At 38.4% G+C, this 25,745-nt stretch overlaps 1 protein-coding gene across 1 annotated transcript; it reads left to right on the forward strand.

Moving 5' to 3' along the window:
• On the forward strand, nt 1-24,701 carry LOC134546370 (ATPase family AAA domain-containing protein 2-like). Its single transcript, XM_063389706.1, is given in 22 exon segments — nt 1-80; nt 4,130-4,216; nt 5,145-5,253; nt 5,441-5,556; nt 6,833-7,007; nt 7,624-7,712; nt 8,051-8,210; nt 9,401-9,491; nt 9,918-10,253; nt 10,855-10,960; nt 11,437-11,617; nt 13,052-13,237; nt 14,443-14,512; nt 14,515-14,577; nt 14,727-14,923; nt 15,839-15,998; nt 16,399-16,533; nt 16,581-16,679; nt 17,219-17,509; nt 18,218-18,348; nt 21,524-21,652; nt 23,094-24,701. Coding segments are annotated over 22 exon segments (3,048 nt in total). The 3' UTR covers nt 23,151-24,701.
• The last annotated feature ends 1,044 nt before the right edge of the window (nt 24,702-25,745 follow it).

Here is a 25,745-nt window from a genome sequence, read left to right on the forward strand (position 1 = left end):
ATGATCAAGCTTGGAACTTTGAGGGGCACTGCCAGGCAACCTGACAAACATTCCATAAACGCTCCACTGCGGTTGGTCAGGTAGCGTCTCCTGCTTGTGGCTTGTCTTAAGATTTACAATTTAAAGACTGTGCACTGGAGGATGTGTTTCTCACGTGCTTCATGTGTAAAGGTTTTGGGCCAGCCAATGTTTAAATTTGCCACTGGTGTCTTTCGTTTGGGATTGCCAGCTGCAGAGAGATCTTCATTCCAGGGCATCTTTTATATGTGGGCTGGTTTCTTGTGAATTGAAATGATCATTTCATGTTGTGACTTTCAATAGATTTGATCTGCCCTCTAAAGTCATCTTCTTGGCACCAGAATTGCCTTCATGTTTAATTAACTTTTCTTTCATGCTTGTGAATAATTTTATAATGTCCTGTTTAGTCAAGAAACTGCAGAAAGTTGGATACAGCAAAATGAAGCAGTCTTAGCATTTCTGCTTGAGATGTCTGACTTAATTCTCTTTGCCCAAATTGAAGCCAAATTGACATTGTTTTCTGAAAGGTTTTCAAAGTATATCAACAGGGAGATATTCTTTTCCCATCATATATATTCATGGAAAATCAGCATTAGACTTTAATTCCAGTTAAGAGAAGACTAAGCAACCTGTTGTCTGAGGATGGCTGTGAACTAAAAGTCACTTAATGCTATCATGCTGAGCAACTTCAGTGCTATGAAAAACTGCCATAATGTCTTTATGTTATCTTCCTGTGATCTTCAGAATTCTTGTTTTTTCCTACTGAATGAGATTGTTTTTGGTACTGTGTTTGGCAAGAGGGGAAAATTAACTGAAAACAATGTATGTTTGCAAATACCCAAACACTTATTTTTAAACCTCTCTATAAAAAACAAAATATTTGATCTAATTTTTAAGTAGTGTTGAAAAACTTGGCTTGAATAAAGAGTCAATGACTCTTGCTTTTTGCACACTATATTAAAATATCTTGCTGGCTGGCTGTTGTTTTCAGTGGGGTTTTTTTGTACTCACCTGTCTTTGCTTTTACATGTCAGCTTTGTATCTTAGTACTGCAGAAGCAGTCTCACAGGAAAAAAAAAAAAAAAAAGGATAACATGGAAAAGACACCTAGACAGCAAAGAATGGGAGACTGGGATGTTTCACTGCACAGAAAGAGTAGATACTAAAATAATTTACTATTTTTCTATATGAATGGCATTTTACATAAATTGTTTAGTTACAATTTTAATTTAGCTGAAAATACATTTTTCCAAAGCATTGTGTAGTCTAATATTTTATTCATGCTCTGTAATTATAACTTAACATCTTACTATTACAGTCATGCCACAGCTACATTCTAAAGTGGAGGAAATACCTTCTTCAGAAGACATGAAAGAGCAGTGGTATGCTGAAACACATCATATACTCTGCTTGCTGAATTGCTTTATGATTTTTGAATGGATAAATAAAACCCCCAGGTTTTTACAAATAGCTGTCTCAGGGCTTGGGTTTTTATTCAAATCTACTAAAAAGTGAATTTATTGATATCTGCTTTATCTGTGTTTGTTCTTTTGCCAGCCTCGCCTGTGAGTTCAAGTGCTCCCCTGTCCCAAGCAGAACTCATGTTAAAATTATAGACACTAATCAATCATATTTCCTCTGCCTTGATTTTGCTCGATTAAATCAAGTTAGTCCACTGTCCACTTGAATACCAGGCACTTTGTTTTTTAAACATATCCACAGCCTGCTTTCATAGTTGTTTTTGGTCAGATATGAATTCCTTTGTTGTTTGTTTCAGCCAAAACTGACCATAGTACTTTCTAAATCATCTCTCAAATGCCAGTATGATTTTTTTTTCTACTAAGAATTGCTTTGTCCTGGGTTTTACCACACTTTTGTGGTAAATTAGGCTAATTAACCTGTGACTGATTGATACAGTCAGTTTTGTATCTGGCCAAGTGTTTAAGTTTCACATCTACTAAACCCTATTTTAAAGTAGAAATAATCCTGGATTCCAGAGTGGTGTTCCTATTCCCTCTTCCTATGTGTTAATTTAATCTTTTGCACGTATGGAGTATCTTGAAAATGATACTATAAAGGCACCAGATATGCCTACAGGTTTTCTGCATGTTTGTGTCTGATTTTTCCTGTTTCTTTTAATTAGGAAAGTCTAGATATGGAAACAACTGGTGAAGAAACAACTGACAATTCAGGTAGCATTGTAGGCTACTTCTGTTCTGAATTTCCTTGACTATACCCTAGCCAAAAGCTTTTCCTAAAGCAATTGGGATGGATTGAACTACTGGGTATTTTTCATCAATAAAAAAAATCTGTGTTGCTCTTGACATTACAAGCTATAGCCACAGATTTTAGGGCTGTACTGGTAAGGAGCTCATAGGTATTCAGACAAAAAAGTCCCAAACCCCACATTTTTTTCCAAAACGCATGATAAAAGGGCTGTGGACAGGAGGGAATACCTTTCATGTAGCACATTTTGAATATATCATTTCTTGCAACAGTGCTTAAAGAGTTTAATGTTGTATGCAGTAATTTCATTATCAGGAAGTGAAGCAAAAGGAAAAAAGCTTTGCTTTGTTGAGTGCTATCAAGATACATTGGAAAATAGGTTTTAGGCACAGTTTTTCTTAAGAGCTAATTTCTTGCATGGAAGCAAGATTTTTTTAATGGAGATACATGCACACACTCAACTTTAAATTTCTTACTTTCATTCTGCCAGTAACTTTTTTAAAATATGTATCCTGTGCACATTCTATAGGATCCTTATTGCTTTCCAGTAAAAAATGACCTATCTAGCCTTGAAAGAATAGTAATGAAAGAGGCCTTTATAATCTTACTCATGTGTTTTATGTATTTCTCCTTAAAAATCAGCTGCATGTTTTTTCACTTTTACTGATTAACCTGATTATAACCTGACTGTGCACTGATTAACCCCTGCCTGCCTTGAAACTTCCCTGAACTTAGAGATGGGTGATACACATCCTGCTTTCTGCCTCTTTGACTATCCCACTTTATCTTAAACTTGTTTGTGACATTATTCTGAATTCTTTGTTTTCAACAGAACTTAGAAAATGTGAGACAAGTTCTTCAGTCCAATCTTCATCTGTCTCAGAGAGAGATTCATGTAAAGGGAATAAAAGGTTTGTGTATGGTTAAGTGATATTTTTTCTTTCTCAATAGTCCTGTCACATGACTCAATGTTTTCAAGGGGTTTTGGACTGGTGGCAACTACAGATAAATAGTATAATTACTGTGGTAGTCTGAGAGTATAAAGAAAAACACTGGAAGGGACAGGCCATTATTTTTACTAGCCATCAGTTCGTATTTGAAAATGCAGTATTTATGGTCACTGATAAGGTGATGATGAGGGTTGTGGCTGAGATTGTGTAACTGAAATTAATTGGTTCTGTAACTGAAGCCCGAATCTCCCTCTGAAAACCTTAGACTATTTAATCTTGAGAGATGAAAGTTATATTTTTAAAACCAAAGACAGTTTAGTTAGAGGGAGAGCCTGTATGGAAGTTTTAATGGATTTTTTTTTTAATCACTCAAACACTGGTTCTGCTGTCTCTTTGGAATCAGTTCATGTTTCTGTATGAAACTATCCTTAAACCAGAAAAAACATTAAAAGAAAATCAAATTTATGAATTGCAGTAGGAATGACAAAGGGATGTCGGATCATTTGAAAGGAGCACAGAGAGTGCCTTCCCTTGCTAGATAGAAACACATTGCTTAGTATCTTAAAGCAAAAAATTACAGAAGGAAAGGGTTTTGAAGTCAAATTTCTAAATGAGTTTAAAATGTTGATGTTTCACAGAGTAGCTACATAATGCTAAGTGAAACTCGATTTGTGTGTCTGAGAGAGGGAGACTGGACAAAAGGAGTAACTTGATTAAGAAATTTCTTTGCACACTAGTGATACATTTTACCTTCCTAAGAAAAATCAAATATTGCTGTCACAAGGAAAATCACATAATGTACTTCGCAATCAGATAAAATGTCCAATAATCTGAAAATTTACTAGATTTCAAAGTCAACTCTGAGACAGTGTTCACCTGAATTTTGGTATTACTTAGAATGCATTTTGATTTTTTACTTGTTTGAATGTTTGCAGATGGAGATATGGAGTCTTCAGCAGTGATTCCTTTTCTGATGATGATGAGGATTTTGAAATACCAAGGAAGAAGAGAAATTTAAGAAGGTTAATGAAATTAGAGAATGGGGGAGGGAGGAGTGTACTGGGAGGACTTTGCATATGCCTAACTATGAAGTGTTGCCATCTTCATCTTGTACCCTTTCTAAATTGGGGCAATATTTAATCATATCTGTTGGTATTGACAACTATAATTGGAATATCTAAAACTGGATTTTTAGAATTGACTTTTAATAAGAAATTTGATTTCTAGATGGGAATGAGAGGAATTGTAGAGATACACGTTTTGATGTATTTTCTTGATGTAAAACTTCCCTACCTCTGTGCTTTACTGTTGTTTTTCAAAATGAAAACAGCTGTAAGAGAAAATGTCAGAAGTAGGGGACATAGTTTTGTTACTTAACAAATGCTATAGAAATATTAACTTAATAACAGTCTAACAAATGAGTTTTCAGCCTGACATCTTTCAGATGTGTGTCTTCTGGCACACACATTGCAAAGTCCTCAGGAAAGCCCAGGAGTCGTGGGCAGGCTTTATAATGTTAACACCCACTGAAATAAGAGTTCTCCTGGGCGGTAACTCTTTGAGGGTAAAAGCTAAAACTATTTGAAAGATGTCAGTGTGTTTGGGAAGGGGAGGAACTCCTCCATCATACTAATCAAGTTCAGTCCATAGTCTCCACAGATGGAATAATTCTTCTAAGCTTGTATTCCTGTATGTACTGTGTTGGCTGGCTTGGATATCCATAAGTGCTACTGTTAAAATAATTAACTCAGTTTAATGTCTGGAGTGACCATTTTCCTTTATCTACTCATAGCCATTCAATTCAAAACATTTGATTGAATATTTACCTAGTTAGGAAGTTCATACTAATTTATAAATTCTTCTGCATTCACTTGCTATCATTAGAAAATCAAAAATTTTCTCTCTGCATTGTAAGTTAGAAAGCATCTTTTTTTCCTCAACTCAAATCAGATATCTTCTGGTCAGCTTTCAGAAGTGTGCCTCAGCAGAAGTTGACAAGGATACCATGAAAATCAGAGAAAGTCTGGCTGGTATAGAGCAAATGCAAATAGATGGTTCAGTAAGTATTTTTGATTCATTGTGGCAGTGAGATGTTTGCAGTATTTATGAAAGCTTCCAGTAAATAGGCCATCTACAACTCCCTTGGTTTACAGTTTTCTCTCCAGCAATCCAGCTTCTCATGGAACCTTATCAAGGCTGCAGCTTTCTTTAACATATAAAATGTGTTCTGTTGACTTTATCTTTAGGTACAATTTGATGGCGTGGGTGGTCTTTCTGAACACATTTCATCTTTGAAAGAGATGGTCATTTTTCCAGTGCTTTATCCTGAAATCTTTGAGAGACTGAAAATCGAACCTCCAAGGTAACAGACATTGTTTAAAACTCTAAGTTTTAATTTACTTATTTTCAGGAGAATTCAACTGGGGCATCAGTATGCTTCCTTGCTTCCAAATTCTCAGCAGTGTTATTTTTTAACAGTAGTAAAACATAATTTTTTAAAAAAATGGTAGAATCCAGTATATATGTAGGTCCAAAGATTTACTGTGAGACCATCCTTCAAAGTGTCTTGCCTTTCAAAGGTGGAGTTGGGATTTTTTCTTTAAAGCTCTGGTATGGAAGTAGACTTAATTGGTTTGTAAGCAGGAAGTACTTTCTACTCAAAGTCAAATATTTGTTTTGGAGAAGTCCACTTGTCTCTGCCACCAACTCCTGGGGTTTCTTTTCAAGTTCTAAAGTATCAGGTTTACAACTGATAGGATATGAATCCAGAAACTTGCAGTGTTGTGCTTGAGTTAAATAAGAATCTGTCCACTTTTTACACAGCTAAGTGGCTTCTGTGTTACGAAAAAAAAAACCCAAAAAAACAAACAACCCCAACCAAACAAAAAAAACCACCAGTGATTTAACTGTTAGCTTTATATATTCTTAGTCAACAAAACTCAGTTATGGCATATTGAACTAGGACCTAAAATTTTTTGCCTTCAGTAACTTTAAAAGTATTTCAAAATAGAAAGAAAAATATTTGTGTTTTGCTTCTTTATTCAGTGAAATTCTTTTTTGAAGCAGCAGTGTATTGGCTTTTGTAGTTGATGTAAATGCAAAAATGCAGAATATTTTTCCAGCTTTAGAATACCTCTTCCTTTATCACCAGCAACGGGAAGCCAATTCCAGTAACTCAAAGCTTTTTAAAGGAGAATCAAATGCTTTACTATAAAATCTTGCTGTATGTGAAAACAGGAATGAATATGGAATGCATCACTGAAAAATGAACTGATGATTCCTGAGTTAGCCTAGTGTCAGATTCTGCATTGGAAGTTTGTCCTTGTTTGGTTCCAACCACCCCTGCTGGATTGTCAGAAGTTTTGAAAGTGTCCCTTTGGGATGCTGCAAGCTTTTATCAAGGTTTTGTATTTCTGCATTATCTTTTTTACTGATTTTATTTGCTGCCTTGGAGAACTGTGTAGCAACACTTTTGACTTTTCTCATACTTCAGCTGTTACTACTATCTTATCCATAAGGTGTGTTGTTTAGGAGAGCAGAGTTGTTTGTGTTAAGGATGGGGTTTGTAATAGGTACTTTTCCATGATTTTTTTTCTTATGTGATTGGGTTTTTTTAATTTTGTTTTTTTAAATTGCAGAGGCTGTCTATTCTATGGCCCACCAGGGACAGGAAAAACACTGCTTGCTCGTGCACTTGCTAATGAATGCAGTCAAGGTCACATGAAAGTAACCTTTTTTATGAGAAAAGGTGCTGAGTGCCTGAGTAAATGGATAGGAGAATCTGAGCGACAGCTTCGTTTATTATTTGAGCAGGTAAGGTTGAAATGTGCTGTATGTTCTTCCTGAGTTGGAATTAAATTTCTATGGTCTACAACATGTTTTGCCAGCTCCTTTCACTGAAATGGGATTGCCACTCTTTTCTTTTTCAGTGAAGTTTTAGGGCCTTGAAATCTTGAGATGTATTGGGAAAAGGTAGTAAAGGAAATAAGACAATCCTGGAAAGCGCCACCACTACCACATCCCCACCCCTCCAAAAAAACCCCAAAATCCCAAACCAAACAACCTTCCAAAAAGTCACAAGAAATGTTTCAGGAAATAAGATGTGATGGCTTAAGATCAGAGGGAAAGAGGTGCAGGCTGAAAGCATGGTCATTTACACTGGTAACAGAGGGTTGCTTCCAGAACCTGTAACTTAGCTAGGTCCTGTCTCTGTCCTTGTGGTTGCCAGGTAGATCAAAAAACTACAGGTGTGGTTTCTTTCTTGTCATCCAGTCTACTTGGGTTGAGGATGTGACAATAGGCTTCTGTCTTTGGTTACTTGTGCCACTTTACTCTGTTAGCTCAATGAACAGACTCTGAAAAATCTAGTTTGTTTTCTTTCTAATAGGGTTGCTTTCCTGATGTCAATATTCCCGTGTTTTCATTGTAGGCCTACCAGATGCGACCTTCAATTATTTTCTTTGATGAGATTGATGCTCTGGCTCCTGTACGGTCCAGTAAACAAGACCAAATTCATAGGTAGGACATGTTTTGTATCTACGTAGAAAAAAAAATCTTTGTGAAAAAAAGATGGCAACTTATTTAACTGCAAGTGATGCATTCATTTTTCCTGAAAAATAGTAATTCTGTGCAAATGAATCTCAGAGATTTTTCAACAGTAATTGAAAACAATTTGCTGAGCTTGATATCAGCAAAAGGTCTGTGTTACCTTATCTGTATTTTATTATGACTTGAAATGAGTCTTTTGCTAAACTGCATCTCATCAATAAAAAATTCTGAGTGATCATTGGACAAGTTTATATGTAACTGAAGAAAACTTACTAAGCTGGTGAATGAAAACCATATTTTTCTGTTAGCTCTGTTGTGGGAACAGTTCTGGCACTTATGGATGGCTTAGCAAGCAGAGGAGAGGTTGTGGTAATAGGAGCCACCAACAGACTGGATTCTATAGATCCTGCTTTACGAAGACCTGGGCGCTTTGAACGAGAATTCCGCTTCAGTCTGCCAAACAAGGAGGTCAGAACTTCCACTCAACCTTACGCTTACGTGGCAAAGTCCATCCTTACAACACACCCCTGTAATAAGACAGCGTTTTGCAGCAGTGCAAGTCTCCATCCATAGTGTGCAGCTTGGACAAAAGCTGTAGGGAGACAAAAAGGGATATCTGGAGAAATTGCATTGTACTGTGCAGGGCAGACCTGGCTCTGAATATGTATGATTAGGATGGTTTCAACATGTTGTTAGTTCTCTTGTTAGTTTTGGTTTCTCTGTGACTGGTGGTGAAAATGGGATATTAATACTTACTGAAATGTTTAAGAAAGAATATATTAGTTAATTGTAAGCTGTCCCTGAAGCATCTTGAAAGTAAAAGAAAGGGTGAGAGAATTCGTCCTTGGTAGCAAAAACTTTGATCAAGGCCAGTGCTAGAGCAAAATAAGTATGTTGGGGTCTTACTGGAAATTATTGACAGGGACTTGGACAAAGATGCGAAGGATACTGCACAGGTGCAGGGCTTGGGAAGCTTCTAGTTCAATGGCAATAGTTAACCAGTATAAAAATGTGTATTTAGCAGCCAAAAAATATTGAAGGGGGGGAGATAGCGTGCAAAACTCTTTTTGTGTTTTCTCTCTGGATATCTATGATATTTCTTATCACTTCTTGGAAAAAGGATAAAAAGGCTTATTGAATTGAAAACTAGTAAAAGTGCACAAACATTTTTCTCCAGTTTTCATCTGCTCTCAGGAACAGGAGATGAGGTGCCATTAAAACATGTAATACACAATTCCCTACTGTGGTAGAGTTCTAGAAATCTGCCATAATTAATCTGTGTACCAAGAAATATTTCATGAAATTTTGCTAAATTTGAGAGAATTTTCTTTGACCTCTGTTTGCAGATAAGGATTTTACAATGATTTTTTTCTTCAGAATCATTAGGTCTCACACTTGGGAAAACTCACTTTTTTGGAAGATGTAAATGCCTTTTACTTTACTGCAGCCCCCAGCAAGAGTTTGATGTAACAAGTTCAGAATTATTGAATTTCCTGCTTGAAAAAGCAGACAGCATATTAATAACTGACCTTTAAAATACTAAAAGATTCATCAGATAAGAAAAGTATTTGTATTGGTAGAAGGGGTTTTGTGGGTTTGTGTTGTCGTTGCTCTTTTAAGAGAGAACTTTGGGCAAACTGAAATGCAACTGTTTTCAGGCAAGAAAAGAAATTTTCAAAATTCACACACGAGACTGGAACCCGAAGCCATCGGACAACTTGCTTGAAGAGCTGGCTGAAGAATGTGTTGGTGAGTTTGAAAACAGTGTGGGTTACTACATGTGACTTCAGTCCTAGGGAACCTGAGCTTGTACCAGGTAGTACCTGAGCTCTTGTACCTTGTGGCAGAGAGAGGCAGTGGGGAGGCACTTGGCATGGGAGCAAATCTAGGCACTGCTTTCAATTTTCTTTTTGTCTCTCAGAGCACTGAACGGGTTTGGGACATCTTTCCCAGGAACTGAGTTTGGTCCAGCAGGCTGCTGCCTAAGTGGATAGCTTAGGCTGTGAGTCACATAACAGAGTTTTTCTGCAGTATAACAACTCTTTAAATTGTCTCTTTGCCCTGTAATTTTCAGCTGCATAAAAAATCTTTCAGTGCTGCTCTTTAGAAGTACTGGCCTTGAATTCTGTTTTGTCTGAGACTGACATTACATTTGCTTCTTGTTTTGTTTATTAGGATACTGTGGTGCTGATATTAAAGCCTTATGTGCTGAAACTGGTCTCTGCGCTTTGCGGCATCACTATCCTCAGCTGTATGAAAGCAGAGAGAGACTGCAGATAAACATGGATTCAATTAAAATAAAAGCAAATGATTTTTCCGTGGCCATGCAGAAGACTGTTCCAGCTTCACAGAGGGTTATGCCTTCCTCTGGAAGAGCACTATCAGCTATTTCAAAGCCACTGTTAGAAAACACACTGGAAAGGATTTTAAAAACCTTGCAGAGAGTATTTCCCCATGCCGAGCTTGCACTAAAGAAGGACCAACAACAAGGTACAACATCTACATTCACTTGTTTAAAAATCTGCCAGGGAAAAAACTTGTGATCTCTGCAATCAGCATAAACAAATGTACTCAGCTGTACTGGCAGCACAATTTTATACTTTGTGTGTGCCCAGTGCAGGGTGGGATCTGTGAGCGACTTGCAAATGTAGTCAAGAACTATGAGTTCTTTGCTGGAGCACCGTGTTTCTGACAGGAGCTAACATCACATTTATCACTTGCAGAGAGGAATCTAAGCTTTAAATTATTAGCATTATTTTGTTTTAAACCTCTTTTCAAAGAAATGCTTAAAGCAGGAGAAATGTTTTTCAGGTGTCTGGGAACTACCTAAGTTATTCCTAACCATATTCATACTAAGGAGAGAAACCCACAAGTTTTTGTCGACAGAGAGATAGTACCTGATGCAAATCATGGCACATAGGGCAGCTTTGTAGAGACTTGTGCGTTCTCCTTTGATTTGTGGTAGAATGAACTCTTCAGAAAATAGCATTCAAATGATGAAATACAAGAGAAGTGTTTTCCAGCACTGATTTTGAAGGTGTATTAATGCAAGAGAGAGATGGACTATACAAGAAAGTTAACAAACCTTTCTTCTCTTTAAATCTTATTTTAGGAAATTATGTGATTGATAGTGATGAGGAATCACCATCAGTCTCTGAAGAGAGGCCGACTCATAAAGCATCAGATTGCAAAAAGGCGGAATTCCGCACTTTTGGCAGGTACGTTTGTCCCTGTTATGGCTCTGTTTTTAAGACAGTTGAGTGTCTAAACTGTTTTTGGTATGAGGGATGCTAGATGAAGGAGTTGAGAGTGTGTAGAGTGATCAATATTTGCCAGATGTAAGAGTGAAGGTTCAACTGCCTACTTCTGTTCTGGCTGAGTACACTGCCCTGACTCATCAAACTGAGCTGTTGTGTGGGTATTTGGCTGGACAGTTCCACTGTGGGATTTAAGAGCTGTTACTTAACCCAGCCACAGGAGTAACTGACTGGGGACTGGCAGGATTTCTAGCAGAGGCAGAGTACTAGTTTGTGACAAAGAAGCTTTGATAGTCTTCCTGTTCACAGTCCAGCTTATTATTTTGGGCAACAGAGAGAGTATTTATGAAACAAACTGCATAGGAAAAAACTTTAATGTTTATTTTCCTATTTTCCTGTCACTTATTTTTGAACTTGTTTTCTTCTTATTGCTGTAGAAATCCTCGTGACCAGCCAACATCTTACAGGCCACGGTTCTTACTAATTGAAGAGCCAGGATCTGGGCAAGCTTCTGATTTGGCAGCTGCAGTAATACATTCCCTGGAAAAGTTTCCAATTTATACAATAGATACACCAACTTTGTTTGCTAGCACATCACCTGATGAAACATGTGTACAGGTAGCTTTTTTTTCTCGTTAGTCTCATAGGATTAGTGCATAAACTAGTGAAGTAAGCAAAAGTCATTGTCAATATAAGTGGTCTGATTGAAATGTGCTGTTTTATTCACTTTTGTCTGAAAATTCACTTTTCTGATGTAATGATACCATATAAGGATAAGGATTTTATACGTAGCCATGTTTTCCATTTGAAATGTAACAGGGAGAATATTGTTAACAGCTCAGGCAAGTGGGAAATGCTGCTAGTAAACTCCTCTCCGTGGTGAGAAATCCTGCTGATTTCATCTGGGATTTAGAAAGTTGTTTTTATTGCTTCTGAAGACTCTGGGCTACCAGCAGATGGCTCTGCATCAACGTGACTGCATGTCACTGCACATTCTGTAGGCTCTTTTTAAATTATATTTGTAGGGCAGCCAAGATTTTGAGGAAGGGAATTTTTTTTTGTTTGTTTGGGGGTTTTTTTGCATATAGATCTACAGCTTTTACTGCTGCAGTACATGCTGCAACGGTGTTAAAATTCATGGAATACTTGGATTTGTACAGTGTGGAGTTTTCATTAACTAGGAAAAGGAAATATAAGTAGTTTAGTGCTGGTTTTTTTTTTTTTACTTTTGGACAGTAAATCCACTTTGTTTTTGGCATAACTATATTAAAAGATTTCTCTAGTAGCAGCATTTGAGAGCTGTACAAGTTAGGACAGACACATTATGTGACTGGTTACTCATTTGTCACATAGGAGGAGCAAGTCCTTTGCAGATTGTTAATCTGAAATGGTGCACAGAGAAGTTTGTTGTGTGAAAGGTGTTCCACTTCCCTCATGCAGTAGATACGTGTTGCCTTCTGTGACTGAGGTGCCATCTGTAGGCAGTGGCTTGTGGTTTTCCAAAGCTCACCTTTGATAATGAGTGATTTAGCTCTTCAGATGGCCTAAGGGCTGGTCACCTCTTAAAAAATCTGCTTGAAGTTATGAATTATAGCCAGGCATTTGTGGTAGCCCTCATCTTTTCACATAGGCCTTTGTTTGTTCAGACTGTGCTCCAGCCTGAATTGGGTGTATGTCCCTTCTGAACTGAAAATGGTGTAGTTGCAGTTGTCTAGTGATTTCTCCAGGCAAATACACCTTTCCAAACAGTTAGCTGTGCATTTTTTTCAAGCACGCCACTACACTGTCTGAATGCTAAGGCTCTAGGAATTATCTTACACCTAAGTAATTTTGAAATCAAGCAGAGATTCAGGTCTGTTTCTATCTGCATAGAAATTCTATGTTTGAGTCAAAGAGAAAATTTTACCCGATTATTAAGGAGTCATTTATTGATTTGTCTTGATGTCTTGCCTTTATACCTCTTATTTCATAAGATAGTTTGACTGATGTGTAGTCATTTAGTAGCTTGTTCTATATGGTGTAGTTTTCTTATCCAAGCTTTCATTTTACCAGTTGATGCGAGAAGCTCAAAGATCAGCACCCAGTATCGTGTATGTCCCAGAAATCCCTTCATGGTGGGAGACTGTTGGACCCATGCTGAGATCTGTTTTTACAACACTGCTGCAGAGCATCCCAAGGTTTACTCCAGTTTTACTCCTTGCAACATCTAATGTACAACTGAGAGATCTCCCAGAAGAGGTATTTCAGTTGATATTTCTATTCCTTCATTACTCAATTTCTTGTTAATTTAAGAAGCATTAGAGTTACATACCACTCTTAAGCAAATTCATAATTATTACTCAGGCATCCAAACCCAGTCCCTTAAAACTTGCTTAGACAAAACAATGCTGAAAGCATTTGCCTAAAGAGTTTTCTGAGTAAAGATTGACTTTGACCCATTTTTTTCTCCCTTCTCACATACTGAAGCTTATTAGACAGATGTATGGACTTGCTTCAGACAATGGCTTTTGTGGCTTCAGGATGATTAGGTGTGTCTTTAGTGAAGAATGTGGTGCTTGAAGGGTAGCTAGTAAAAAAAGACTTTTTCTGAAAACATTTTTACTGAAAAGTCGAAAGTATTTTTGCTGAAAAAATACAGAGGTCGAGCTATTAATGATGGAATGTAATTTCAATTTTTTTTTTTAATGAATTACTTCCTTCATCTGTGTGAAAACAAATTGGAAAGCTAGGTTGCTGTTGAAGCAACTTGGAAATAAATTTTTAGGTGTATTCTTTAACAGAATTCTATAAGACAACATGTTGAGCTTTGTAGACGTGTGAGACTGTGCATTAAAGGAAGGACTGTTCAAAATGTGAATGTGTTGCTCTGATTATTTTGTCTCAGTAACAGAAATTTTCATACTGTTAATAAGTGCCTTCTAAAATAGGGATTGAAATCCCTTCCATACATTTTGGTAGTGGAAATAGAAAAATGTAATATACCTTGGAAGTATTCAAATTGAGACATTTCATTCAAATTAATTAAAAATATAATTAGAGAAATCCCAAAAACCTTACTAAAAAGCCAGCAGTTGTACTCTGAGTCTTGCCATTTTCCTTCTGTAGCTGCCATAAAGATTCAAGCCAAAGGACAGCAAGGCATGTAAATGCAAAATAAGCAGCGTTGGGGATGGTGAATCCCCAGTCACCCCTTTCTCAGTTGTTTATCATACAGTTTCTTCCTAGAGCTTAAAATCTAGAAGGTGGTCTTTAGAGAAGCCATGTTAAATTGCCATGCTATAAAAACCTAGATCTCTAAGGCCATGAAGATAACTTTTCATTGACAGTCTTATCCAGATAAGTGTTCAGTTTAATTCAGAGAGGTACTCATCTTTTTTGAAACAGAATATAAGAAGTTTGTGTGGTCTTGTATAACTGAAGTGTATTTTCTCTCATTGCTTTAGATAAAAGCATTGTTTAATATTGAATATGAGGAAGTTTTCAGAATCCCACGTCCTACCTGTGCTGAGAGAAGACTTTTTTTGAGGACTTGGTTATGAAGCAAGCTGCTCAACCTCCTGCATTAAAAACCAACACAAGTGAGGAGGATATTCCACATATAAAACTTTGCTAACTCTAGGTTAACAGCTAATACCGTATTTGCTTTGGTGATAATTTTCTATCAAACATTTTTAAAGGCTTGTAATTGAGTACCATCAATTAACTACAATTTTCTGGTTCAATTAAGCCTGCCAGCCTTTGGAAGTGCTGCCTGTAGCACCACCACCCAAGCCTCGAAAGCTGACAGAGGAAGAAATAAGACAGGTGGAAGAGATGGAAGAGGATACGTTACGTGAACTTAGGATTTACTTAAGAGATGTGGCTCAAAGACTTCTCACTGACAAACGTTTCAAAGTATTTAAAAAGCCCATTGACCCAGAGAAGGTTAGTATTGACTTATAATACTATTATAACTGTGTGTATTCATAATTCCTCTGTGTTTATGTTTCTTGGTGTTTTTGTGTTCTTTCTAGCAAGGTTTATCTTTGGTGTTAGGACTGTACTATTCTGATTTTCCAAGAAGGAAGTGAATTTTGCTTTTCCTTGACTCCTTGAGGCTCTCAAACATTTATTATTTGAGTATTCACTGAAAACCCTATGTTCTTTCTAGAATGTCTTTAGAATATTTCAGTTAGAAGGGATGATGATCTAGTCTGAGAGTCAGTTACACCAAATGCCAGTACAGTTTGCCCATGGAAAGTTTTGGATACATAGGTGTGTTACAGCACTAAAAAGCAGAAAGATCCCTTTATATTTATAAAAAGTGCCTATAGAGCTGTTGTAATATAGTCTAAAGCTCTTCAATTAACTGTCAATAGCTTCTGTGAGAATAGGAGTCTAAAGTAGTCATTAGGCTCCTTTTAAGCTCTCTGTACAGAAACTGGCATCTCTGGGCCCAGTTATCTCATTCTAGAGTAGATGCTTAGGACTGGTGCCTCAAAGGTGCAAGTCCTGCAGATATTTTCTTTCTGCAGACAATAAGGAGAATCCAAGGTGACATTACTGAGGAAGGTTTCTCTGCTGTGATTTTCTGAGAGGAAATGAAATGAATCCTGCCTGTTCTCTTTTCTGCTCCACACATGGCTCTGACCACTCTGCTTATTTTTTCCCCTTCTCCTGGTCTGTCTCTTCAAAGACACCTGAAATACCTTTTCAAATTTCAAGATGTTAACTGGTTATTTTCTGTATCTTTGAGGATGTTATAAATATGTGGGGGTCTTAAGAAGTCCTTTATTTGACTTTATGCAAATGATTAATTTTTGTGGCTTAAATCTCTGAGCATGCGTATTTAATTTGTAGACACCCAATTACAAGGACACTACTAAACAGCCCATGGATCTCTCAACACTTCTCTCCAAGGTTGACATGCACCAGTACTTGACTGCAAGAGATTTTCTAAAGGACATCGATCTCATCTGTAGCAATGCTTTAGAGTTCAACCCCAAAAAAGGGCCTGCAGGTAAGGATGTATTTCTTCTCCCTAATTTGGGAAAATTTCAGATGTGTAAATTGATAGATTTTGTCTATGGAAATTTAGTAATCCCACAGTGGATATAGGATCAGATAATTTTAAACCATTCCATTAGATAATTTTGAACAACCCCAGAGAGCATTTTTTGCCCAGCTGTAATTTTTTTAGCATTAGACATGTTGTTTGAGTATGGAATTGTGGTAGACATGTTGATTAGTAAATAGTACTTTTTCTTAAATAATTAACTTTTCTGGTTTTATTCTGAAAATACTGACTGAAATAACCTTTCAGAACCTGCCTATGAAAAAAGAAAAATCATTCTAAGTAACCAAAATAAAGAGTTTCATTGACTGGTAGAAAATGCTCAGTTCTAGCTGTAAAATTTCAGATCATCTCCTGAGACACAAAGCCTGTACTTTGAGTGATACTGCATATTCCATAGTGAGGCGTGAAATGGATGAAGGTTTTGAGCAATGCTGCCAAAAAATTAAAGAATCTCGTAAGGAAAGAGGTAGGGTTTTTGGTGCTGAGGATTTTGATTTTAAGACTTGTCTCATGCTTTGTAACCAGCCACACAAGACACAATTCTTTGCGGGTGTAAGATCTCAGACACAAAGTGTAACGAAAAATGGAAGTTGTGGACACCAGTACCTCCTACTCTAATGGCAAGTTGCATTTTATTCAGGCTTTCTTGCAGAAGGTGCTAAAGTCACTGCTACCTTCTCTGTTCCTGTGGCCTAAGAGCAGGTTCCTGTGATGCTTGGTTCTTCATGCCAGAGACACTGAATTTTTCATTATGTATTTTTCATTATGCTGCTTCAAAGTGTGGGGTTAAGTCCTGATGTGATTTATTCAGTACGGTTATGAAGTTGGAATGCACTGGCTGCATGACATTGTAAGAGCCTGGCCTTGATGGCCCAACTGACATTTAATGGCACCTACATCTTGAAGTCCAAAGCATTGTCTGTGGCTGTTTTGAATATTCAGCTAGTTTTCTTTAATGAAACAGTGTTTTCCCCTTCCCTGCCTGTAATATATCTAATAGAGAACTGATCTCATTAACTTGCAACCTTTTCTCTTGACACATGTAGGGAGATAGTACTGAAGCTCCTGTGGTTATTTTCATTGCAAGATGCTGGTGCTGCATTTTGAGGAAAGAACTGCTTTGGGAATGTTTTGGATTACTTTTTTTTGGTATCTCTTTGTAGATAAGTCAAAAACAAAATGCAAAATGAAGGAAGACTCTTCAAGTATTGCAGTAACGAGGGAGAATGTTCAGTTTGCATCCTCTCAGGACAGTCCTATGGAAGAACATGAAAATGTACTTCAAGGACAACAGAAAAATGGGACAGAAAATGGAAGCGAGAAAGTGACCCTTGTGGCTAAATTCCCTACTGAAAAAAGGAGTGTTATGCTTCCTGAATGTTCAGACCTAAGAGAGGAGAGTGAAATGCTGGATTGCCAAATAGCCACAACTTCTGAAGATGCATGTTCAAATGGTAAGTGAAAAGTCAAACAAGTAATTTAGCTCCTTTTTGTTCTAGAGGAGGATTACACTATTTATTAGGCTTTAGCCTTCTTGAATTTCATTCTGTTACTTCTTTTGTGTCTCTCAAATCAACATGCAGTGTTCCTCACATAACAGTGCTGCTTCTCTAGTTATGCTGGCTACAGTCAAGGTTTTCTGCAATGTCTGTTTTTTTTTGATTCTGCAGTTTGTTTTTCAAACATGGCACCAAATTACACAAGTATCTTCCCATTAATAAGCAGCCTAAGTGTAGGCTATACTGCTGTACTTAAAGCAGGGTGGACCCAGAGTCCCCTGTGGAACAGAAGAATTATGTCCTAATGTGTGAAATGTAAGATGTGTAGGTGTGTTTCCTAACCTAAAATACCTTTTTTTAAAGACCATATTTGGGTTTTTTTCACTTCAGATTTACTGTGCAGTGCTGTAGTGGCATTAATATTTTTTTTCAGTTTTACCCTGCCTTTTTTCCCTAGTGCTTTTTTTTTTCATGTCTGAGTTCCTAGTTTTTATGGAGAAGCACTAGAAAGATAGAAGTCAAGCATTTCATGATAAAAAAATTGGTAATGGTTCTGTCTCTGTTATTGCAGAGGGCTACTATTTTCCAGGTACAGGATACTTCACTGATAGTGTATTCTAGATAAAGAGAAATCCTGTTTTAAAAAAATGTGTGTAATTCTAGATTCACAAGTACATCATACAGCTTGTGTGGGACATTCTCAGGTGGATGAGCAACTGCAAATATCTGACGGGAACGGGAAAGCAAAGAAAACTCACACACAGGGAATGTCTGTGGATTACTCTGAGCTCAGAGTAAGTCTAATCTCGATTTTGTTAATACTGAAGTAGGACCTTTTCCTGCTACCTGTATGGTTGTCAATTAAGTTACTTGTTAACCAATGCCATTCAAACAATTAATGAGAGGGATATATAGCTTGTGAAATAATTCAACCTGTAATAACTGTTGTTTCCACAGCTGGTGTGGATGGTTGCTCTTGCTTTTGGTGAACTGATTTTTAGCAGACTGTTCTCTTCTTAATTGTCAATGTGAAAGGGCTTGTTAAATTTTAAGATTGCTCACTGACAACCTGCTACTGCTGTTGGTTAACAGTTTTTATGATGGACTTGGGAGATGGGTATTTTGGTTTGCTCTTTGCATATTTTCATTAATTAGGAACTGGAAAAGGACCTTGATTTTTAGTAGTGATGACTTTAAACCTGAAATTAGAAAGTTGGCCAAAGGATTATCCTGGATAAAATACTAATATCTGCTTTTCTGAAATGCTTTCAAAATTCAGAATTTCGCATCCATACAATTAGAGCGTTACACGGTTTTTCCAATCCCCTGTAGGATAGAAGCTGTTATCCTAGGGTATAGTTGGGGAAAGGATCAAACATGGGCCTAGCTGCAGGAGGAAAAAGAGTTTCCTTTGCATGAACTGGAAAGGGTAGAAAAATGATCTGCCCTTCAGGCGATATAGCCACAAAAAAATTCAGGAAATTGCCTGGTTGAGGTCCTGGAGGTTGGTCAAAGCAGATGAAGCTGCTGTTTACTTGCCATAATGAGAAAGGAAGGGTTTCTTTTTGGATGTGTGTTCACTTATTTGCTCAATATTAGGTGTAGAACTCAAATCTTGTGGTTGCTGATCTAAGAGAGGCTGAGTCTGATGGCAAGCAGTTGTGAGGCAGTAATATTTTTATTTTGTGTGGCTGCTCTGTTCAGCTACATCTATACAGACTCCCACGGCTGAACAGCCCCAGCAGTGCTGCTGCTAGCTTTTTAGTGTTGCTTTCCCCAGATTACCACTTTCACATCTTTGGTAGCACAAGGAACTGAGTGAGAGATTGGTAATTTCCCACAGACTGCTCTGGTAGTTCATCATCCACTCTTGAGTAGAAAGGTAGGAGCTGACTGATGCTGGTCACAGTACAGATTGTGCAAATGGGTAGAGGTGAGCACCTAAGGATGCTTCTGTTTCCATCTGGCACAGCTCTATCTGGAAAATCTGTAGGCTTGTTTCTGAAAATACATTTTCCTGGGTCCTGTGGTGCATTTCTAATGAAATGCAACCATGACTTCCCTGAGGCAGCTACTCTGTGACAAAGTGGTTTGTGTTGTTCCCTGCTGTTCTAGAAGCAGTTGATTGGCAGTTATGATCACTGATGTCATGTAGTCATGGGTAAGAAAATACTGTCTGAAATGTAAGCCTTTTCTGTCGGAGTCCATGTTTCCATGGATCCTGCACAGAGAGTGAAAAGTACAGAGATAGAATTAAAGCCTTTAGAAAAATTAGAATATATAAAAGCTTTAAATGCACAAAGTAGAAATCTAACCCTTAGCTTTAAGCTTTACATGCCCTAAGTCCTAGTTCAGTGTAGAAGGACACAGCTTCAGGCCTAGTGATAGAGTACAGACATAACAAAAATAGAGTAGGGTACTGTTTATAATTTTTACTATGAGTTTTATGTACAACAAGATAGAACTTGAGGCTAGCAAGATAGTGTTTTACGTTAATAGATATGCTATGTGCGTAGGTTCTGATACTGTTTTTCGTAGTTTTACGAACTTTAGAATTGTACCTAGATTGGTTAGTGTGTAGATAAAAAATATGAATATGCATTTTGCAATTTTGGATAAAAAGCCTCAGGGTTGGAGGTGGAGGCATCGATTGATTGATCAATTCGATCCATCGATCCAACCTCCATTCTTTGCAACCTGAGGAACGATCCTTGACAGAGAGCTGAGACGGGATTTTAAGGTATTATACATCGCGGTCCCCGCACTAAGGGACCTGGGCCCCGGGGTCCCCCCTTTTCCCCTGCAGCACTTGCTACCGGTGCGCTGGTTGGGACAGTCGGGGACTCTGTGTGGGGAGGGACCCCGGGGCCCCACTGCCCTCGCGATCCCGCGGACGGGAACCCTGCGCGGCTCGGACCCTCCATCTGCCCTCGCGGTCCCCCGGACGGGAACCCTGCGTGGCTCGGGCCCCCACTGCCCTCGGGAACCCTGCGTGGCTCGGGCCCCCACTGCCCTCGCGATCCCCCGGACGGGAGCTCTGTGCGGTTCGGGATTTCCCGTTGCGTCCGCGTCCCTGTGGCCGAGGGCTCTGTGTGGGTTTGGAATTTCGGGGTCCCTTTTGTTACTACGATCCCTGTGGCTGAGATTCCTGTCTGAAACTTGTGATCGATTCCTCTCTGTTAGTGTGATCCCAGCGATTGAAAATGCAGACAGTAATAAGAGGTTGCTTTACCCTGAGGCTATGAATTATTAGAGCTCTGTTTGTTAGGAATCTTATGCTTTGTTCGCTGTCTCATTTGAGTTGTATGTGTTAAGATTTCTATGCTTTAGTTATTGTCTTGTTCAGACTTTCTTTGCCTAGGTTTGTAACTGGTTGTAGAATAAGGCCGCTCTTAGAACTCTCTGCCTTCAGATATGTGCTTTTGTATAAATAAATTACTCTATTTAGAAATCAAGATGTGGTAAGATCTTTAGAGACTTTATACCCGTACCCAGCCTAGGCATGGTAGGAGCTGACTGATGCTGGTCACAGTACAGATTGTGCAAATGGGTAGAGGTGAGCACCTAAGGATGCTTCTGTTTCCATCTGGCACAGCTCTATCTGGAAAATCTGTAGGCTTGTTTCTGAAAATACATTTTCCTGGGTCCTGTGGTGCATTTCTAATGAAATGCAACCATGACTTCCCTGAGGCAGCTACTCTGTGACAAAGTGGTTTGTGTTGTTCCCTGCTGTTCTAGAAGCAGTTGATTGGCAGTTATGATCACTGATGTCATGTAGTCATGGGTAAGAAAATACTGTCTGAAATGTAAGCCTTTTCTTTCATGTGTGTAATACCAATTAGCTTCCTCCAATTAAATCTTTTGAGATATTTAATCAGTTTTCTGAGGTGCCACTTCTATTTAACAATATAAGAAAGTAGGGCGTAACTTTTGCTGTTCTGAATTGTAGTTTCCATTTTTTTGCTACAGCAAGTGCTGGATTTGGTCATTGTGGCAACTGAGAATGTCAGTATATCTCGCATGGAAAGACTGTATGCTCTTCTTAGCCAGTGCATTTATCGACATCGGGAAGATGATGACAAAACTGAATTAGTGAAGGTAAATTTTTTGTCTTGTAGCTCTTTCTGTCCCATGCTTTTATACATGTGTGTGCATGTTATCTATAGGTATGTGCACACTGTGAACATCACCCTTGGCAATACTCTTTACAGCTCAGTTGCCTTTTTCACAGGGCTTTCATTTTAGTCTGGAAGACATTTATCTATATTTCAAAACCTTTGTTGCATATAGCATAATTGTTGCCAGTTTCAGCAGGAAAAGACTTGAAGACAGTGGGTCCACCCACTCAGGCTTCTCAAACCAGTTAACCTCAGTCTGTCAATTGTCTTCTCCAGAAGCCTTTCAGGGGTGGGAGGCTGTTAAAGGTGGTGCATTTCTCCATGTGTCACTTCCTCTTTCTCCCTTTGCAGGCAGGTACACATGGTAATGCTTGTATAGTAGTCATTCCATTTTTGAAAAGAAATTAAGTATGAAGCATAACAAGATCTTGAGACTTTTTTCTAGTTACACTAGACTTTCTTTTTAATTAACATGGCCCAAGCATCTTTAATTTGCCAAATGGGGAGTTTTCTACCTATGACAGTTTGCTAATGAGTCAAATTCTCTAATCTTTGCATCTATGAGAAGATTTCTGAGTTGTCAGAACTAGGCAGAAATCTTCCACAGGCACCCATGGTCCAAGTTGGGCATTACCAGTATTGAGTTCATTAAGATAGGTTGGATATTCAATCTTCAGCTTCAAGGCCCTTGAATCTATTTGTCTTTCAGATGATGTGCCTAAGAATAGATAAAATCCTTTATGCCTCTGAGCCTGCCTTAAAAAAAATGAGCAAGCCTGTTCTCTTTGGCCCTGGTCATCTCAATCTCTTCCACAGCTGAGAAAGAGTTAGAACAGATTCTGTTCTGATTGTTCAGGCCATTCCTGAAAAATAAACACATTCTTCTCTCATCTAGCATAATGATGTGGTTTAGTATGAAAAGGGACCTACTTATGTTATATCAGTGCTTTTGAGCTTTTGTGACTGGACTTGATTTTTCAGTTTGTTTTCTACTTGTACCTTAACCGAAAAACATCTCTTCAGAGTACCCACATGAGTTGTCAGGAGCAGCCTCTGCTGTACAAAGAGAGAGACTTTAACAAGTACTTAATCAGAGTGCAGAAAAGAACAGTTCCAGCTTTTAGTTGTGGTTATTTGGGAACTGCTTCTTTTCTCGTTGTTGAAACCGTCGTTGATAAAGATCCATAGTCCCATTATACAGATTCCTCTGGTCTCTAGCCTGCTCTGTATTTTGGGTGCCTAAGAATTTGTTTGAAGCTAAGGGGTCTAGTCTGGAAAGATGAGATAGCACATGTCGTGGCTAAACATTACTAACAATTGTATGTATGAACAGATTCTTGATTCTTTTGATGAAGAAGCAAACAGGCTTCTCTTGCTTATGTTCACACTGTAACTCCTAATTTGTCATTTTTTCTTGTTAGGCAATGAAGAAAGAAATTGCAGCGCTATCTGTGATACATGACTGCAGTATATTCTAATGTTGATGTAATTCTCCCAAATGGAAAAGTTACATTTAATGTCTCAGTAATTGTAGCAGCTATAGAACAAAGAATAGAAGAAACTTCTTTTACCATATGAAGGAAACCAGACATAACCTCCACTCTGACTATGGATCATCCCCTTGCACACTGGGTGAAAGAGCCCATTTCAAGACAACAATGTTTTCTTTCCATGGAAACAGCATGAAATTCTTCTAGTGGATCCTGGTTCTGACTCCTGATGTTGTCACAAAGCTTCCAAATATTCTTGTCACTGTAAGACATGGGAACTGATTTTTTTTCTTTAATTTCTTCCTCTAATTTCTAGTGAAGTGAGCTGGGAGGTTCTGGGTTCTGCATCTTAGACACATCAACCCTTTCTGTGTGTACAGACTGGAGAATAAGAAGCTGAAGAGCAGTGCCACAAAAAAAGACCTGGATCATAGCTGATGGTTGAATCTGAGTCAGCAGAGCCCTGGCAGCCAGGAGGGCCAATCCTGTCCTGGGGTGCATCAGGCACAGCATCACCAGCTGGGCAAGGGAAGGGATTGTCCTGCTCTGCTCTGCCCTGGGGCAGCCTCACCTTGAGTCATGTGTGTAGTTTTGGGCTCCTCAATATAAAAAAGACATTGAACTATTACAGAATGTCCAAAGGAGGGTAATGAGGATGGTGAAGGGCCTTGAGGGGAAGCCGTATGAGGAGTGGCTGAGGTCACTAGGTCTGTTCAGCCTGGAGGAGGAGACCTCACTGCAGTTACAAGTTCCTTTTGAGGGGTAGGGGAGGGACAGACATTGATCTCTCCTCTATTGTGACCAGTGACAGGAATTCCTGAGGGAATGGCCTGAAGCTGTGTCAGGGGAGGTTTAGATTGGATATTAGAAAATGGTTCTCCAACCAGAGGGTGGTTGGGCACTTGAATGGGCCCCCCATGGAAGTGGTCACAGCACCAAGCCTAAAGTTCAAGAGTTTGGACAATGCTCTCACACATATGGTGGGGTTCTTGGGGCTGTCTTGTCCAAGGCCAGCAGCTGGACTTGATGATCCTTGTGAGTCCCTTCCAAGTCAGAGTATTCTGTGATTCTGTGAGAGGCCAGTACTGAGATCAGCCTCCCAGCTGTGGCACAGGCTGGCAGAGGATGGCACTCCTGCTTGTGACTCTGGCTACCCTGTCACTTCACAGGGGTGAGGGAAGCACTCACCTGCCCCATCCTTGTCCCCCAGCAGCCCTTACCAATAGCAGCTGGTGCAGGCATGGGCAGGATGGGACCTTATTGCCTTGCAGGTGGCTAGCACAAGGGTGTTGGAAGTAGATGATTTTTAAGGTCCTTTCCAACCCAAACCATTCCATGGAATGTGTGGCCAACTGTATATGTATATGTGTGAATATATATGTATAGATAAGGTATATGTATGTGCTCTCTCTGCATGTGCCTACTCAGAATAAAGCTTTTGCATGCTTATCGAGTATTAACTATTAATATTTCATAAACTCATTTTTTTACAATTCTTTTCTGGACTTTAGAAAGAAGTAGGTAAGGGGAAATGACGGCTATGAGTATAGCACATGGGTTGTCTGAACCTGACTTTAAATAGGCCTTGACAGAACTCTGTGCTGGCATGCAGAGCTTCATCAGCAGGCATAACAGACAATAGAGTTTTTAGTCTGCAACAGTGTTAGATTATGTAAATTTTTTATATATAACTTGGAAAATATGCTGAGTCAAATGTAATTTCTTACTACTGTTTACATCACTTATCACTGTTTTGCACTGTTGCTGCAAATGTGTTTTGGAATACGCTCTAGCATCTCAGGAGTTTCAGTCCCCCCAAACATTCTCCATTTGTTTTGTTTTTTTTCCCCACAAACACTACAAATTGCAGTGGTTTCATTTCCTTGTTCTGAAGGCTTCCTTTCCTTTTACATATCTGCATGAATTGGTCTTCTATTATTTTCATCTTGCCTCATGTAGAATCAAGAATCCTGTTAAAAAGTACTTACCAGAGAACCTAGGAAGGTGGAAAAAAGAAGTCATGCATTGAAAATTCCAAGGTTCCCATCAAAGTTTTTACATTGTAGCCCTTTAGCTGCCTTTTCTGCCTAAAAGGCAGACTTTCAAAGCTGCTGAGCTTTTTCAGGTGTTTTGTATTACAATCTTTTGTTGCGTGACAGAGCTACTTCTTGGCTCACAAACTGTAATTCCTCCTAGGTCTGACAGCACAAGTTCTTTTTTTTTTTTTTAAATCTTACTAACAGTGCTGAGCCATCAGACAAATTGAACCAGTAGACTTTAGAATGAGATATATTAAAATTTTCACAACCATAAAACATATGTTTAGTTATAATAGAGGTTATATAGTATTTTATGCAGTTACTTTGGAACAAAGGTGAAGGAAATTGTTTGATAGTCTTGATATGTGTGTAATCAGCTAAAATGCTCTGCTGTGATCACCTTGTCATATTAGTCAATGACAATAGTTATGAGACATAGAATGATGGAAAATTCAAAGTAACACAAGTCAAAAGTTCTTATAAAATAATAATGCTGAAATTATTCATCATATAGAGAAATACAGGACAGACCAAACTTGTGGTA

Source organism: Prinia subflava, chromosome 1 (genome assembly GCF_021018805.1).
Source record: "Prinia subflava isolate CZ2003 ecotype Zambia chromosome 1, Cam_Psub_1.2, whole genome shotgun sequence".
NCBI lineage: Eukaryota > Metazoa > Chordata > Aves > Passeriformes > Cisticolidae > Prinia > Prinia subflava.